This window comes from Neovison vison, chromosome X, assembly GCF_020171115.1.
Source record: "Neovison vison isolate M4711 chromosome X, ASM_NN_V1, whole genome shotgun sequence".
Taxonomy (NCBI): Eukaryota; Metazoa; Chordata; class Mammalia; order Carnivora; family Mustelidae; genus Neogale; species Neogale vison.
In genome coordinates, this window is record NC_058105.1 from 39,986,362 (window position 1) to 40,002,719 (window position 16,358).

General features: G+C 49.2%; 1 protein-coding gene across 2 annotated transcripts in view; it reads right to left on the reverse strand.

The window, feature by feature from the left end:
• The window catches only part of FRMPD3 (FERM and PDZ domain containing 3), a 75,448-nt gene that overhangs the window by 26,511 nt on the left and 32,579 nt on the right, over positions 1–16,358 (reverse strand). Inside the window, exons 2-8 of one of the 2 annotated variants that reach the window (XM_044235417.1) lie at positions 16,221–16,325; positions 12,486–12,593; positions 9,656–9,787; positions 7,880–7,999; positions 2,646–2,782; positions 2,191–2,317; positions 12–101 (exon numbers count right to left, since the gene is read on the reverse strand). In XM_044235417.1, coding sequence (XP_044091352.1) covers positions 12–101; positions 2,191–2,317; positions 2,646–2,782; positions 7,880–7,999; positions 9,656–9,787; positions 12,486–12,590 — 711 coding nt within the window. In that variant the 5' untranslated portion in view covers positions 12,591–12,593; positions 16,221–16,325. Of the gene's footprint in view, positions 1–11; positions 102–2,190; positions 2,318–2,645; positions 2,783–7,879; positions 8,000–9,655; positions 9,788–12,485; positions 12,594–16,220; positions 16,326–16,358 lie in introns of those variants that run through there. The other variant, XM_044235418.1, reaches the window with a different exon arrangement.

Consider the following 16,358-nt stretch of genomic DNA (forward strand, 5'->3'; position numbering starts at 1 on the left):
CCCTCACTGACCAGGCCCACAGTGTTGAATAAAACGCCTGTGAAGGTCGGAAGTTCGTTCAGAATTCGAAGATACTGGAGCTTTGCCTGAATCGCAGAGCCCTGTGGAAATAACCCATGCAGGCATGTGAGAAGCCTGAGTTGCACAGGAAAAGCAAAACCTGTGTTCTCAGGAAGGAGCATCAACATCTTAGGACGGGTGCTAGTCAGATGCGTCAGCAAGCCACGCTGGGTGTGTGAGTAGACCCTCAGGAAAACTGCAGGAAGGTTCCAGTTTGGACAACTCTTGCCTCCAGCCATCCTATCTCTCTTTCTAAACCCTCTGACCTCCTGATCCTCCTACCTTAAAAACCCAGCTTACTCATTTTGTTCTCAGGATCATTTCAACACCTCTCCCTAGCTCAGACGTCCCACATCTCCCACATCGTCTGCACCTCTGTCCTGAGATCCCCTCCTGCCGCCTTGGTATCAGCCATTCCCAGCCGGGGTCCCAATCAATGCCTTTAATCCTGAGCACCCCTAAGCCTCAAGCCTGCTCTTCCTCTGCCCTCCCCTCATAGAAAAGTCTCTCGAAATGGTACCACTTCCCCTCGGCCTTTGAGCCAGAAACCTGTATCACACTGGGCTCCCCTCACATTCTCTCACCTGACGGCCACCAGCCATGATCTCACCTTGACTGGATCTCCTAACTTCCTCTCTGACCTATCCGTACTCCTTTCCCTCAACCCCTCTACACTGTTCTAAGGGCAGAACCTAAAACAGCAGTTCGAGCCTGTCAGTCACCTGCTTAAATCCTTCTGTGGCTTCCCGATGCCCACAGGATGTCCTGTCCCGATGTCCATGGCACACGACGTGCTCCAGAAACTGACTCCTGCCAGCTTCTCTGGCTTTCTCTCAGACCCCCTCTCTTGAGGCATGTGCCTTGCACTCTCTGTACTTGCTTATGCCGAATTATTTGCATTTCTTTCCATGCACAATGTTCTCTTATACCCCCACAGCCTTGTACAGATGGATCTTCCTGCCTGGGAAAGTCTTCCTCCTCCTCCCACCTCCTCCTCATCTATACAAACCCCTATCTGTCTGTCAAGACCCAGATCTGGCATCAAACGCACCAATTCCTGGCCTTTCCTTTCTCCCTAAGGCTGGGCTGGGTGTTCCTCCTCCTCCGTGTTTCCAGAGCCCCCACGCCTGTTGCATGGTGTTGTGACTGACTGTCGCTCTGTGTTGTGACTGTCGTGTTTCCCCACTAGCCTGTGCCTGACTTAAGCTTGGGGAGCAGGCAGGCCTTTTTCATCCCTGCCTCTTCAGCCCAAGCACTAGGGGTGGGGGTGTCCTCAAAAAAATGTGTTTGCTAAGGAGCGCTGATGTTCTCCCTCTGGGAGGAAAACAATTTGATTAAATATGCACAGCAAGGTAGGCCTGGCTTAAGTCTCTGGGGGAAATCTGCATCTTAAAAGAGAAGCTTGTGGGTAATACAGGGAATCCGGAAGGGTAGTATATTGGTGGTGGTGGGGGCACTGTGTCCTTTGTCTGCTTCTGTATGTTGACTATGGTGCCTTTAACCACCCCTCCTGCCTCTTGGGCAGGAAGCAACCAGAAGACTGAGAAGGGCTTGAGACCTTCAGGGCTGGAGGGTGGGGACTGGGAGTCCCTCAGAGGATACAGGGTACTGCAGTGACGTGAACTCTCCACTGGCTGCCCAGTAACCCATTCTCCAGGTCAGGCCGTGTCCCACCCAGCTGAGCTTTCATCTCCCAGAATTCCCTATTCCCCGCCTGACAGATTAGAAAACTAATGAAGAACAGAGAAGTCCTTTCTGTGGAAAACACGCCTCCCCAGAGTCCAGTGCTGTCCACACACAGCAAGTACTCAATTGGCACAGAGGAAATGGGTGGAATGATCTGAGAACTGCCTCCTCCTGCATCTTGGCCCCTTTGCTTGGAGGATCCTGGGCTCCCCTGGTGATTTGCCCCTGAGCGGTCTCTGGGTGAGGCTCAGGCTTGGGGAAAAATCACTCTCCACCATCATCCCCCATATCCAGCCAAGCTGGATGTGTACCTGAGTCAAAAACAGTGTGTGTGTGTGTGGGGGGGGGGTTCTCCCAGAAGACCAGACCTGCTGGGAAACCACACAGGAGAGTCCCATGGCCGCTAGCGCCCGAGCAGGGCACCCAATGGATGACACTGGGTACCTTGGTGCCGCTGGAAGGATGTGTTTGGTGGGCCTTCAGCTGCTGAGACAGAGACTTCCGGAGGTTCTTCTCCTTGATGCCCTGTAGGAGGGAGGGGGGAAGAAAGGGCTCCAGGCCCCATTCCTTCCTAAAAGCAGAAAGAAGAAAAGCAAGAAATGAATGAGGGCGACAAAGTGGGGCAAAGAAAAGAAGATGGTGAGGCAGAAATTAAATCTGAGAGGCAGAGGGATACAGTCTGTAAGAAAAAGAGAGCGACGGGGCGAGAGAAGTCCATTGGTCATGATTCCCTGGTAGAAGCTGGAGCTCAACGGCATCGTGGTCTAGGGGTGGGGAACCAGAATTCTCACTCCCACCCCAGGCCCTACATTCCTGGAAAGCATAGCACAGCTCAACCATTGCATTTTCTCCCTTTACAGCTATTTGCCCCCTTCCTAAAGGGCCCTGGCACAACTCACTCCACATTCTTGAGCGAGATCTTCTGACTAGGTCGAGTAGCTGAGACTGTGATATAGATGTGGAGGGCAGTGAGGCCCAAAAGCATTTCCGGCTTGGGGTCCATTCCAAAGCGTTCGCGGATAACATCGTTCCGACTCTGCAGGAGAGGGCAGTCCAAACCTGTCAGTTAAAAAAGGTGTTCCCTCCCCACAACCCCCTTCCAGCCTCCCTGCCCCATCTACTCCTCTGTATCCCAGAAAAGAACTGTGGTGTCAAGTAAGACATCCTAGTAAAAGGGGAGAAGAAGTTTCTCCCCTTGGGGGAGAGGCAACAGAAGAATCTTAGGTCTTGGGGACACTATTTTGCTTCATTTAGCAGATCGCAGATAGGCTTCACAGGGATAGATGCACACAATGGCAAGGCCCAAATGGGCAGAATATCTAGGTCATTGCAAAAGTGAGACACGACACTACTCTCTTTCTTTTGTCCTGTTCCAAGAGGCCTAAACTCACTCCCCAGCCATACAGGGATGGCCAATCCTCTACTAGCTCAGATGGGAATCGAGAGAGATACGGGGAGAAGCTCTCCATAGCGCTCTGATCCCAAAGCCCAGGGTGAGAGATGGATTGCAGGGATGGGGCAGATATTCTGATCCTTGGGGTCCGAAGGGCAAAAGCAGCAATGAGTCAATCTTCTCTGTTATCCTAAAGGGGGTCCCCTGGAACTACTGGCTAAAGTTATGACAGCCCCCAAACCCTAAGGGTCAGAGTCCCAGCTCTTGATGATTCAGTTAGACCAGTTGCCCATTTGGTTGAGGTGAAACCAGGATGAGCTGAGGGAGTAGGGAGCCACAGTGGTATCACTGCAGCACAGGAGAGAGTGGAAAATGAATGTTTCATCAGTGATCATCTACGTAGAAAATCCAATGGAATCCACCAAATGCTTACTAAAACTAATGAGTTAGCAAGGCTGCAAGACATAAGAGCAACACACAAAAACCAACTGCATTTCTACATGCTTGGAACAAACGATTGGAAATTCAAATTAAAAGTCAAAACTGTTTATAATAGCATCAAAAATATAAAATATTTAGGGAAAAATCTGTCAAAATGAGTGAAAGACCTGTACACTGTAAACTAGAACATCCTGATGAAAAAAATTAGAGAAGATCTAAATAAACGTAAAAATATACCAAGTTCATGGGTCAGAAGACCTGGTATTAGTACAATGTCAATTCTCCCCAAACTGATCTATAGATTCAACCCAACCCTAATCATAAGCATAGCAGATTTTTGGTAGAAATTGACAAGCTAATTCTAAAATTCAATACAAAGGACCTAGAACAGCCAAAATAACTTTGAAAAAGAACAAAGTTAGATGATAATTGCTACTTGATTTTAAGACTTACAAAGCTACAGCAATCAAGAGTGTGATGTTGGCATAAAAAATAGACCAGTAGATCAATAAAGAGTTCAGAAATAGACCCACACCTTTATAAACTGATTTTTGACAAAGGTGCAAAGCCAAGACAGTGGGGGAAAGGATGGTCTTTTCAACAAATGGTGCAGGCACAGCTGGATATCCATAATACAGAAGAGAGAGAGAGAGAGAGAAATTTAGTCGATACCTTGTACCGCATAAAAAAATTATGTCAAAATGGATCACAGACCTAAATCCAAGATCTAAAATGCTAAAACTTCTAGGAAAAAAAAGAGAAATTTCCTGTGACCTTGAGTTAGGCAAGGATTTCTTCGATATGGCATCACAAGCATGATCTGCAAAAGCATTATCCATCAAAGAACACACTGAGAAATTTGACTTCATCAAATTGGTCCATGGAAGACACTATTCAGAGACTGGAAAAAGAAGCCACAGACTGGGAGAGGAAACTGCAAATAACATATCCAACAAGAAACTTGTATCCAGGAAGGGTTAGATGTCCATCAACAGATGAATGGATAAAGAAGATGTGGTATATATACACAATGGAATACTATGCAGCCATCAAAAGAAACGAAATCTTGCCATTTGCGACAACATGGATGGAACTAGAGTGTATCATGATTAGCGAAATAAGTCAAGCGGAGAAAGACAACTATCATATGATCTCCCTGATATGAGGAAGTGGTGATGCAACATGGGGGCTTAAGTGGGTAGAAGAATCCATGAAACAAGATGGGATAGGGAGGGAGACAAACCATAAGTGACTCTTAATCTCACGAAACAAACTGAGGGTTGCTGGGGGGAGGGGGGTTGGGAGAAGGGGGGTAGGGTTATGGACATTGGGGAGGGTATGTGCTATGGTGAGTGCTGTGAAGTATGTAAACCTGGAGATTCACAGACCTGTACCCCTGGGGATAAAAATATATGTTTATAAACAATAAAAAATTTAAAAAAAAAGTAGGCAAAGGATTTGAAAAGGCACTTCACAAAAAATGATGTACGATGGCAAACAAACACATGAAAAGATGTTTAACATCATTAGTTGGTGGAAAATACAAGTGAGATACCACCGAGATACCACTGAATACTACTAAAATGACTAAAAAAAAAATTACTAACAATACCAAGTACTGATGAGGGTGTAGAGAAACTGGAACTCTCATACACAGCTGGTGGGAATGTAAAATGGTACTGCCACTTTGGAGCACAGTATTGGAGTTTCTTTTTTAAAAAGGAAAGAAAGAGAGATCTCCTGTATGATCAAATTGTTCCATTCTTAGGTATTGACCCAAGAGAAAAGAGAGCACATGTCATACAAAGACTTGTGCATGAATGTTCATAGAAGCTTTGATCTAGTAGCCCAAACCTGGAAACAACCCAAATGTCCATCAGCAGAGGAACGGATAAAAACATTCTGGTACATTCACACCATGTAATGCTACTCAACAATAAACAGGAATGGAGTAATGAAATACATAACAAGGGCAGATCTCAAAATCATTAGGCCAGATGAAAGAAGTCAGACCAAAATAAATGTACATACCGTATGGTTTCATTTATATAAAAACTCAAGAAAATGTGAGCTCATCTATAGTGACAGAAAGCAGCTCATTTGTTGCTTGGGGGTTGGGGTGGGGAGGGGATGACACAGAAGCCTGATATGCTCTATATCTTGATCGTGGTGATGGTTTCATGGGTATAAACTTATGTCAAAATCTATCAAATGGTTGCTTTTTATTTTTTTATTTTTTTATTTGACACAGAGATAGATCACAAGTAGGCAGAGAGGCAGGCAGAAAGAGGGGGGAAAGCAGACTCCCCGCTGAGCAGGGAGCCCAATGCGGGGCTTGATCCCAGGACCCTGAGATCATGATCTGCGCTGAAGGCAGATGCTTAACCCACTGAGCCACCCAGGCTCCCAAATGGTTGTTTTAAATATGTGCAGTTTAGATGTCAGTTAGACCTCAATAAAGCTGTTCTATATAAAAAAAGAAGAAATTACAGGTGAAGTTCATATCATCACGAAGAGGAGGGACAGAATAGACATGGTCTTGACTTACAAATTCCAAAACAATCGAACCAAGATGATCCCTGGAAGCTTGGATGAAGAGATTTAGGGTCAACGAAATGAAAGAGCTAAACTTAAAAAATTCAGAGAGGAGCCACAACTCATTGCAGCCAGAGTTTTGGTGGAGGAGCCCAGGGCTGTTTTGAGAAATGTTCCTCACGTTTGGGATTGTTAGAAGAGACAACCGTGATGTTCGACATCATCAGAGATGAGTCTGGAGTTATTTTTCTCTTCTCATCAAGTACTCTGTACGTCCTATGGGCACCTAGGACTCAACACATCCCCAACTGATCCCATCTATTCCCCAAACCCATTCCAGAAACACCCTGTATTCCTTAACTTGCAGAATGAGAACACCTCTCCCAGACACGGATTGAGTCAAAGCCCATTGGTTCCACCTTTTCATTTATCTCTTGAATCCTCTCCCCCACCCCCATATCCAAAACTGCCCCGGTTCTGGCCTCCCTCAGCACCTATGTAATCTTTCAAAGTTGCTTATCTGCCCAGACCTGCTCTCCTTTCCACATTTCTGTACCCCTGCTCTGCAGCAGAATTTCCTTACCCCTGGCTACCCGCCGAGAATCACCTGAAGAACATCAGCGTTTGGAGCGCGTTCCCACGGATTTTGATTGATTTGGTCTTGGGTGGAGGAGAATGTTTTTTTCCCCCCAAATATTCTCAGATAATTCTAAGTGCAGTTAGGGGTAAGACCCAATGCCCTAGAGCAGTGGTTCCCTAACACCACTGGACATCATAATCCCTCGGAGGGCTTGTTAAAACGCAGGCCTAAATCATTTTGTGCGCGTTATGACCTGCCAGGCCCTTCCCCACCTGCTTCTGGTCTCTCCCAGTTCATTTCTTTTTTCTTTTTTTTCCCTCCCATTTCATTTCTTATTGCTCCTCACCTCCTGTTTTGCACTCCAGGCATGAGAAATTGCCCACAGTTCTCTCAACGTCCTGTGCTGGTTCCTGCCACCAAACCTTGGCAGATGCCTGTGCCTTTGCCTAGAATGCACACCTTCCACTCCCTCTCCACACAAGGCCAATGTCCATATATCCTTTGAGGCTAAGAGCACACATGCATCACTTCCTCTGTGAGGCCTCCCGTGGCCTCCTCCCAAGAAGAGTTGGCAAACTGCTTCTGGCTGCTCCTGGTGACATCGTACTCTGCCATCATAGGACCATCATAGGACCATCATATGGGAAGTTCATATGGGACCATCACGTCATCATAGGACCATCACACTGCTTTATTATTCACTTGTGCATATGTCTGTCCATGAAATCTAGCAGGCTGGGTCGATTCTTCATTTATCTTGATGGCCAGCCCCTAGCGCAGGGCGTGCTCTGGAGGGAGCGCTCAGCAAATGTTTCTGAATGAGCTGAATTGGGCATCATCTCCTTACGGGAGAGAGGCATTGGGGATAGGGCCCCCCTGCTACTCAAATGGGCTTGGTAAACCTTGGGACACTGTGATGCTGACAGAGTGACATGGGTTGCCTGCTCCCCCAAACCGAGGAGCTCTGTCCAAACACCTAGGCGGGACTTGAGCCACAGCCAGCTCTGGTCACTGAGCTGAACAAGGTGGCTGTGGCCCACAATGGTAGCAGCAAAGGAGAGAGCCTTCAGAGCTACCTGGAGGTTGGAGTAGCTTACATAGAGACTTCAGAGTGATAGCAGAACAGCCTGACTGCTTGTTTGTCCATGGGTCTGTCTGTCTGTGTATCCCCAATCAGACTCTACCTGGATGTACAGGTACTCGAAAGCAGCAGGATCTCGACGCAGCAGTTCCACGGGGTCTTTGGGAAAGAAGCTTATTCGGAAGAGGCATTTCATTCCTTGGTAGTGTGTCCGCTGTACCACCTGAATCCCAGGGATGAGAGGGGTGATGAAAAGAGATCTGGGAATCCGTGGCCCATGGCTGTAGCGGTAAGAGCCACACACACCTTGAGGTGTATCCTCAAGGCTGGGCTTGGGGCTGAGTGAGGTGGCCGCTTGCCATTGCTTCCCACCCGATCCAGCCCAATTATCCTTTGAGGAAATGTCTTGCCTACCCCTCTGGTCCAAAGAGACTAGAATTTTTTTTTAAAGACCTTTTAAAAAAAAAGATTGTATTTATTTATTTGAGAGAGAGAGAGAGTGAGAGAGAGCGCACGCAGAAGCAGGGGCAGTTGGAGGGAGAGAGAGAAGCAGACTCCCTACTGAGCAGGGAGCCCGATGCAGGGCTCGATACCGGGACCCCAGGATCATGACCTGAGCCTAAGGCAGACTCTTGCCAGACTAAGCCACCCCAAACTGACTAGGATTTTTGAATCACTTAACCAGGACATGGCCTTTGTCAACAATGGGGTCTAAGACCCAAGACACAAGATGGGAAGAGGGGGCTCCTGTTAACTTCTCCAACTCTTTTCTCGCTGCGGGGCTAACACCTTCACCTTGCAGAGAGGCTCAGTGCCAGCAGAGTTAAGTGGCTGATGAAAAGCAAGTCAAGCTTTAAAACCCCATCTGGAGGTATAGGTGTTGCAAGTTGGCCATGTATGTATAGGTAACTGCTGAAGCCGCCATAGGTCATGACGAATCATGATACGATTCCTTCTACTCTTGCAGATGTTTGAGGTGTGTTTTTTTTTCAATAAAAAAGTTTAAAATCCCATCTAGAAAAAGAGACCAATTGGATTCAGAAGGCCTCTTGAGGGGCCGGGGTGGTGTGTAGGCCTCCCTTCCAAGCTAACAATCTTCCTGCTATAGTTGGGAACCCATGAGGCTTTGGACGGCATTTGGGTGAGAGCTAATCTTGAAGAATTTTCTTTCCTAAAATCCCTGTGTGTGTGTGTGTGTGTGTGTGTGTGTGTGTGTCTGATTTGGGGTTTTGCTGCATGTCCATTTAGGCATTTCTTCCCAATGGCCCCTCTCCAGTTTCCTCCTTCCCTCTCTGGGAATCCTGGTTGGCCCCCCTGGTTCTTCCTGGTGCTTCCCCATTAGTGAAGTACCACCCAGCATTTCAGGTCTCCCCAGACTCTTTCTCCTACTCTACCTTGAAAGTTGATGTGGGTGACATGCTGCCCATCCCCCACTTAGCCCATTCTCTGCCCACACCTGTCCGGCCTCAGTGGTCTCAGTAGACCCCACTTGTTGACCTTTTCATATTACAGCCTTCATCGGAAGGCCAAGTTTCCCCTCGGAGGCAGAGAAGTCTAGCAGGCAGGGCCTCCAGGAGACAGCAGGCTTGACACCACTCTCCATCCCAGTATTCTGGGAGCCAAGCCGTGACTCACCACCCCACACTTTCCCCACTAGAGACCGAGACTAACAATCTTCATGCCCTTCTCAGGTCACGAGGAGCATTGCCAAAAGCCCGCTGGATGTGGTTAGTATAGACCTTAACTGAGAACTGTTCATTTCTGGGGGCTGGCTGGCTGAGGAAATCATTATGAATTTTCCAGAAAGAGGATGCCCGGAGTCCTCTTCTCTAGGAGAGGCCACAGACAGCTCCCAAGTGAGGCCGAAGGAGTTACTTACATAAGCCAGGGGCTGCTTGTCCTGGAGAAGCAGGAACTTGTGGTTCTGTTCCGGCCCAGCATACTCAAGGACCAGAGCAAAGTGCTCAATGTACCTCAGGGAAAGACGGTCCTGTAATGTTACCATCACATCCTATGGAAGAGAAGAGAGCCTTGAGAGGGGGATACATTCCAGTTCTACACCACTCTTGGCACCAAACATGGGAGAGGGGGACCACACACCAAGAGAGATGGTCCTGGGCAGGAGGCGGAGCCCAGGAAGAGTGACCAGATGGAGACACGGGCCTTTAGGGTGGCCCAGGCCTCCTCCAGGCTGAGGAGAGTAACCCATGAGTACTTGGGCTCTGGGGAACAGCAAAGGTGCAGGGTGGTAGACAGAGAGGTTTCTGAACTTGGCCTGGCCAGACATTTGGCAAAAGGTGGTCATGGCTCCCCCTCCCTCCTTGCAGTCAACAAAATGTTTTTGGAGTGCCTACCAAGTGCACCACTGAATAAGGAAGGCATGATGCTGGTTCTTCCCCCACCTTGCATAAGTCAGGACGTTCACTCTAGCTTGTCCATCAACCCTTTCCTCAGGAGCGTACAAGAGCAAGAGCCCCAATTACGTGATTAAAAAGTAGACTATTTCTGGATTCATAATCTAAATCGAATGACTTGAGTCACTGGCAAAATGTTCATTTTTGATTGTAGCTGGCTTTTGGAGATGATCAATTTAGCAACTTGAAAAATGTGTCCATGCAGAGAAACCACATCACGTGTCTTGTGTACAGTCATAAATCTGACTACATCGAGGCTCTGTCTGCTCCGCTGCCCTACTTTTAATATTAGGATGTCTGCAAACATGTCCTTGGGGGCTGCCCAGATGTCAGTTTTGAGACTTCTGTCATCTATTTGCTGTGACTGCAGCACACACACTGTGTGTGTGTGTGTGTGTGTGTGTGTGTGTGTGTGTGTGTGTTTGGGTGTCTGTTCATGGATTCAGCACAACTCAGCCCCCAGAGGCCGGAGAACAGCCGGCACAGGAATGCGCAGCTCCCTTACAGCCAGAGTTGCCAAACAAGCCCCTCCGTGAACATTGAAGGACGCCAAGCCATTCAGATGTGAGGCTGGAAACTGGTGGGTACTTGAGAGTGTCTCTTTGTGGCGTTCAAGTAGTTACAGAGGCGCGAGTGTGGCTGGAGCTCTGGCGGGGACAAATGAGGTTTTCTTTGCCGTTTAGCTGCCCTGGAATTGCGAATGGCCAAGCTGCTGATTGCCAAGCTGGTGTGGCAAGTGGAACAGCCCCCATGCTAGGCTGTTGATTCAATACCCAGGTACCTCTCTCTGGGACAAGTGGCTCGGCAGCTTGTCTGAGTTCCAAGGAATAGCTGCCGCACCTTTCCTGAGGTCAGAATGAGATCACAAGCCAGGGGACACTGCTGTCCTGAAAGGCTGGGGGTACCCGGAGGCAACAATGTTGTTGTGTCATTGGGTTGTTGTGAGGTCGGGGGATACTCAGAGAAGTCTCTGAGGGGAATGAGAGGAGCAAATGTTCTGGCGTGGAGACAGAGCTTCAGAGGACATATTGATGAAGAGAAATGGCCACATCTGGAGGAGGTGACACTTGGACACCCTTGGGTGGCCTAGCTGGGCTTCGATGTCCCTTTCAGAGGCTGAGACCTCCAATAGGCCAGAGACCATCCCAGGACACCCTAAGGAATATGTTTTGGTCCTAGGCCCCTTGGGGGACCCACCCAGGCCTAAGTATTCCAAAGAGACTCTCAGTTCCATCGACACGGGGTAGGTCTAGTGTTCTATAACTTGGGTGCTACTGGTACTCTGGGCAGGACAATTCTTTGTCATTTAGGACTGTCTCACTCCCTGCAAGATGCTCAGCATCTCTGACCTGGAGAGACTCAATGTCAGTAGCACCCCAAACCATGGGATGACCCCAAATTTCTAAATGCAGTCCAGGAGGGGCTGAGAACCCTGGCTGAGAACTGCCGGCAAGGCCGACCCTGAACACCTGATAATTCCTCTTAGACAATTTTCCTGGCCCAGGGATTTCATTCTTTATAAGGTTGTCTTGGCCCCAGCCTGGGGACCTCAGGATGCCTTTGAGACAAGTGGGTTTTCTGGGCAGGTAGATGCTATCTCACTGGCTGCGTGGAAATTCATTCTGAGGATGGCATTCTCTTTCTGGAGAGGGTCCAGAAGAAGTAGGAGTGGTGATTTCTGTCCCAGATCCGAGTTGAACCTGGGGGTTAATCATTTCCTTGTCCCTCCTCCTCAGGACGAAGGGAATCTCTGCAGTTTTTGGACAGCTGGCTGAGCTCTTAAGAGTCACAGCTCAGTAACTACTCTTCTTGAGAAAGGAATAGCCAAAGGTACTGTTGCTGGACGTTTCAAATCTTGGTTCAATGCTTAAGATCCAATGGTTATTTAAAAAGCAAAGCATGGCTAGGCTAATCTCCCAAGAGATTGTGTTTGTTGATTTCTGTGTGTAAATGTACATAGGTGTTATCGTAGCAATATAAATCACTTTTGCTTTATAAATGTTTTAATGATCTTCACGCCCCTTAGCTCCTGAGAGCCTTGAAGGACCCTGTATAACATGGACACACACACACCAGACATGTGTAGCTGGGCACTCGGATTCTCGCCTCCCCCCACACACCCTCATCCAAGGGCTATGTGTTCTCGCAGCCTGGGGCTCACAGAGGCAGAAGCACCAAGGCCACCTTGTTCCCCAGCAGCAACTCTCCACAGACCCAGAGACACCCAGGAATGAGCAGCCGTGTGTGCCCCAGAGAGGGCAAAGTCTGACCCGAGAGAGGGGAGACTGTATGTACCTTAACAGTAGTCCGGCCATCAAAAGTGAATGATTTGATCTGCCCATTTTCTAAGAAGACCTTCAGGACATTGGGGATGAGGAGAAGAGCTTCTTTCTTCATCATTTTCTGTGAATAGGCAGGGAAAGGTCAAGGAGAGGGGCTCATTTCGAAGGCAGAGGAAAGCCAGAGCAGGGGTATAGGAAGGAAGAGAAGGGAGTGAGTGAAGGAGACAAGGAGCCAAAGGTATGGAAGGACAAGGAGACAGAGGAAAGAACAGATCAGTGATCATGTTACCTGCAGACCAGAACCAAATGCTCTGCGAAAACATTGGGCCATATTGAAAGTTCACCTTTCATTTGGTATCATAGTGCACCCCCATTCTACTGTGGCTCAGCCTTCCACAACTAGGGGTGATGCTTGGCCCACAGAGACCACTGTACCCTAAACAGCAGATGGAAGACCTCCTTAGGACCCACTTCACTCACTGGCTCTTATATGCTGACACTCTCCTTTCCACCAGGCCCTTTGCAGGCTGAGATCATGTCCACCTCCGTGCCTTTGCTCTGCCAACCCCCATAGTCTCCTCGGTCCTTTCTGACCTGGCCCCTGCCTACTTCTCCAGAGTCCTGTCTTGCCAGTCCAGGTACCCTACCTGCCCTTTCAGCCTGTATACTTCTGACAACTGATCGTTCAGGTACCGTGTCACTCCCTGCAGGATACTGCGCATCTCTGACCCTGAGACGCTCAATGCCAATAGCATGCCAAATCATCGGCATGTCCCACAACACCTTCTGACATTTCCCAAAGTTGAGAGGGGGCAATGTCGACCCTGACTGAGGACCACTGGCAAAGCCCATGTTTGAACACCTGGTAACTTCTTAGCAAAGTTTTCTCAGCCTCAGCCCAATGTCCCTTGACTTATAGTGTGGTTAAGTGCTCCATAAATATGTGTTGAATAAAGACTGTTCTCTCTGCCTTCCTCTTTCCCTCCGTGGCCAACTCCTACTCATCCTTCAAAAGCCAGCTTAAATACCAATTCTGTAAAGTCTTGTCCAAACTCATCAGGCACTTGAACCTGGTGTTCCCATGTGTTCTCCGGGTAATGTCACACACACCTCTTTCAGTGCTCTTAGCATATTTTTGAAGAATGTTTGTCTTTCACAAATGGTGAACTTGGCCCTATTCAATCTTTGTAGTTCTGACATTGAGCAGAGTTCCTGGCACATAGTTGGTGCACAATACATGGGTGTTGAATATATGAGCAGTAAATATGTAACGTGTGCTTACTTGAATGACTAGAATCACCAGGAGAGTCCGATTGTTTTCCTGGGCCATCACCAGTTCTAGAGGAACCCAAAAGCTTTCTAAGATGGCCAGAAATTCTTAATTCAGTGGGCATTCACTGAGCCTCTCGTATATACCTCACACTATGCTAAGTAACTTCCATGAGAGCCAGGCAAAAAGAAAGGATTGGATTTGGTCTTATGATCTTGTTGTAGAGACCGGGCACGGCAACATGAATCCACTAGAAAGCAAGTATAAACTAAAACCAAACCAACAGGTATAAGATGGGTAAGATTTCCTAGGTGAGGTGAATTAGATTTTGATCTAATGGTGGGAGTAGACTGTTAGAGAGACCAGGAGAACAGCAGTCTACATCTGGGGACCCTCACAGACATGAAGAAATGAACAAGCAAGTCCTCCCTGGTTGGGATTCAGTTGGGGGCAGTGGAGAGTCACGAGTGGGTATAATGTTGGGAAGACGTGGCTCCCTGGTTCTCGGCCTGATCCTGAGATGCCTTTTTCCCACCAGGCCCAGGCTGATGTCACCCAGCGGTGGCACGTTTTATTTAGCACACTGGGTTGGACTCAGATAATTACTTAATTGATTTTGCTTAAAAAGAGTTGGCAAGGAACGCCCACTGGATTTATTTGTGCTCTGGCTGCTTAATAAAGCCCCGGAACACCGAGGCAGAGGGAGGATGGGACAGTCTTGGAGTCACCTGGGCCTGGACTCCCCTAGGTCCTGAGCAACAGTGAGGCTGCTCGGGTCCACACTGGTTGCATGGGGATGGGGGCTGTGACATCAGGTCACTTCCGGAGCACAGCTAGAGTGGGAAGACTGATGTCTGTCTGTTTCTGTGTTAGTCAAGGGCCTCACACTGCACATGGTGGCCTGTCCAGGAGTGACAGAAGGACCCTTGGGTGGGTCCCAGCCACTCTGGGGCACTTGCTTTGAGGTTTGTCTGGGGTCGGGCCTTGATCTTGACTGTGGCTAGCTGAGATGTAGGAGAGGGCAGTCATGTTGGGGGGAGGAGAGAGTGAGGAATGGGGAGTAGAAGGGAAAGGCAGAGAGGGGAGGAGAGAAGGAGAGGAGAGATGGAAGGGAGGTTTTCACTGGGTGGCCTGGTCTTGAGTGATTACTCTGTAACACTAAAAGGGGATAGTCTGTCCTTTCCAGATTCAATTTGCATCTCCTCTGGCTTTCTGAGGGCTTAGGACACACATGTCCCCTTAGTGGCTTGGCCCTTGTAGTGTTCTTCATCATGATCCCAACCTCCTACTTCTCTTGACGGAGATGGAGCCCAAACACCAACTATGCGATGGCTTCCCCAGGGGGACCCTGGAGTCCCCTGGCTTCTCAGTCTTCCCTGAACGGGGATGGAAGAGGGCCTGGGCTGAGGCTGGGATGAGTGCCAGGGAAAAGGCCATGGAAGACACCTTTGTTCTCTAACCCTTCTTCTGAGTGGCTCTGTTTCAAGGACTACACCAGTGCCTGGCACCCCACTGACTTCCCCGCTCAGGCTGGGCCTGCTGGCTTTTCTCAGTGGCAGCTGTTCCTCTGTACAAACAGGCCATGGGCCTCCCGGGAGCCTAGCCCGCAGACGCCTGCAAAAGCCCACAAACGGCTGTTAGCTCAGCTCTCCCCACCCCCCACCCCCACCCCGACCTGGCTATCGCGGACTTCTGCAGGCTCCTGGGGCACTCGGGCCATAATCCATGACTGCTTAACACACACCTCCTTGCTCTCCACCCATCTCTTCTCTGGGCTTATCTGGAGCAGACAGCTCAGCTCAGGGAAACCCCAACAGAACAATGAGAAAGACTGCGGGCTGGCCATGACCTCCCCCCACCCAGCCTGGCAGCTGCACAGCAATGGATTGTCAAGGATCACCTGCTTGTTGAAACCATACCACCCAGTGGGGGGACACTGCATCGTCTCAACCCAAACCACTACCCCCCAGAGCCCCCCAACATCACTGAGCGGTATCCAGGGGCAGGGAGGAAGTGTTTCTTTTGCATCCCTTGCTGTGCTGGGGACACAGCAGGTGCCTAATGAAAGCTCTGTGACAATGAGAGTCTGTATCATTTCCCCCAGGCTGCTAGCTGATGTCCTCTCCGGTCAAGCTGGGCCAGAGCAGGACCACTTTGATGCGAAGAGAGATCGATTTCACCAGCCGCTCTGTCTTGGGATCTTCAGAAAACTACTACCTCCTTCCTGCTTCTGTCAAATAGCCCAGGGATGTTTGTGGAGCGCTGGCTCTGAGCCTGAGCTAGACTAAGGGGGGGGGCCACATATTCCTAACTCACTGCTAGCCTGGAGCCCTGTGGTTCTCCCCGTCCAGCCCCATAAGGCCGCCTGCTCCGCCCACTCCAAAGAGCAGCAGATGAGCGCCTGCTTCAGAGGGAGACCTCCAGGGCCCGGCTGATGCTAGCCGAGGGCTGAGGGCAGGGAGCTAAAGCTGCACTTACTGCGTCTGTTTCTCCAACGGCCACCTGCTCAGAAAATCGGACCTTCGCAGGATTCGATCTCAGCCTGGCCTTCTTTGTGGCGCTGATGAAAGCAGATTTGGGGGACTGGAAAAAGAACAGAAGGCCGGTGAGTGCTCC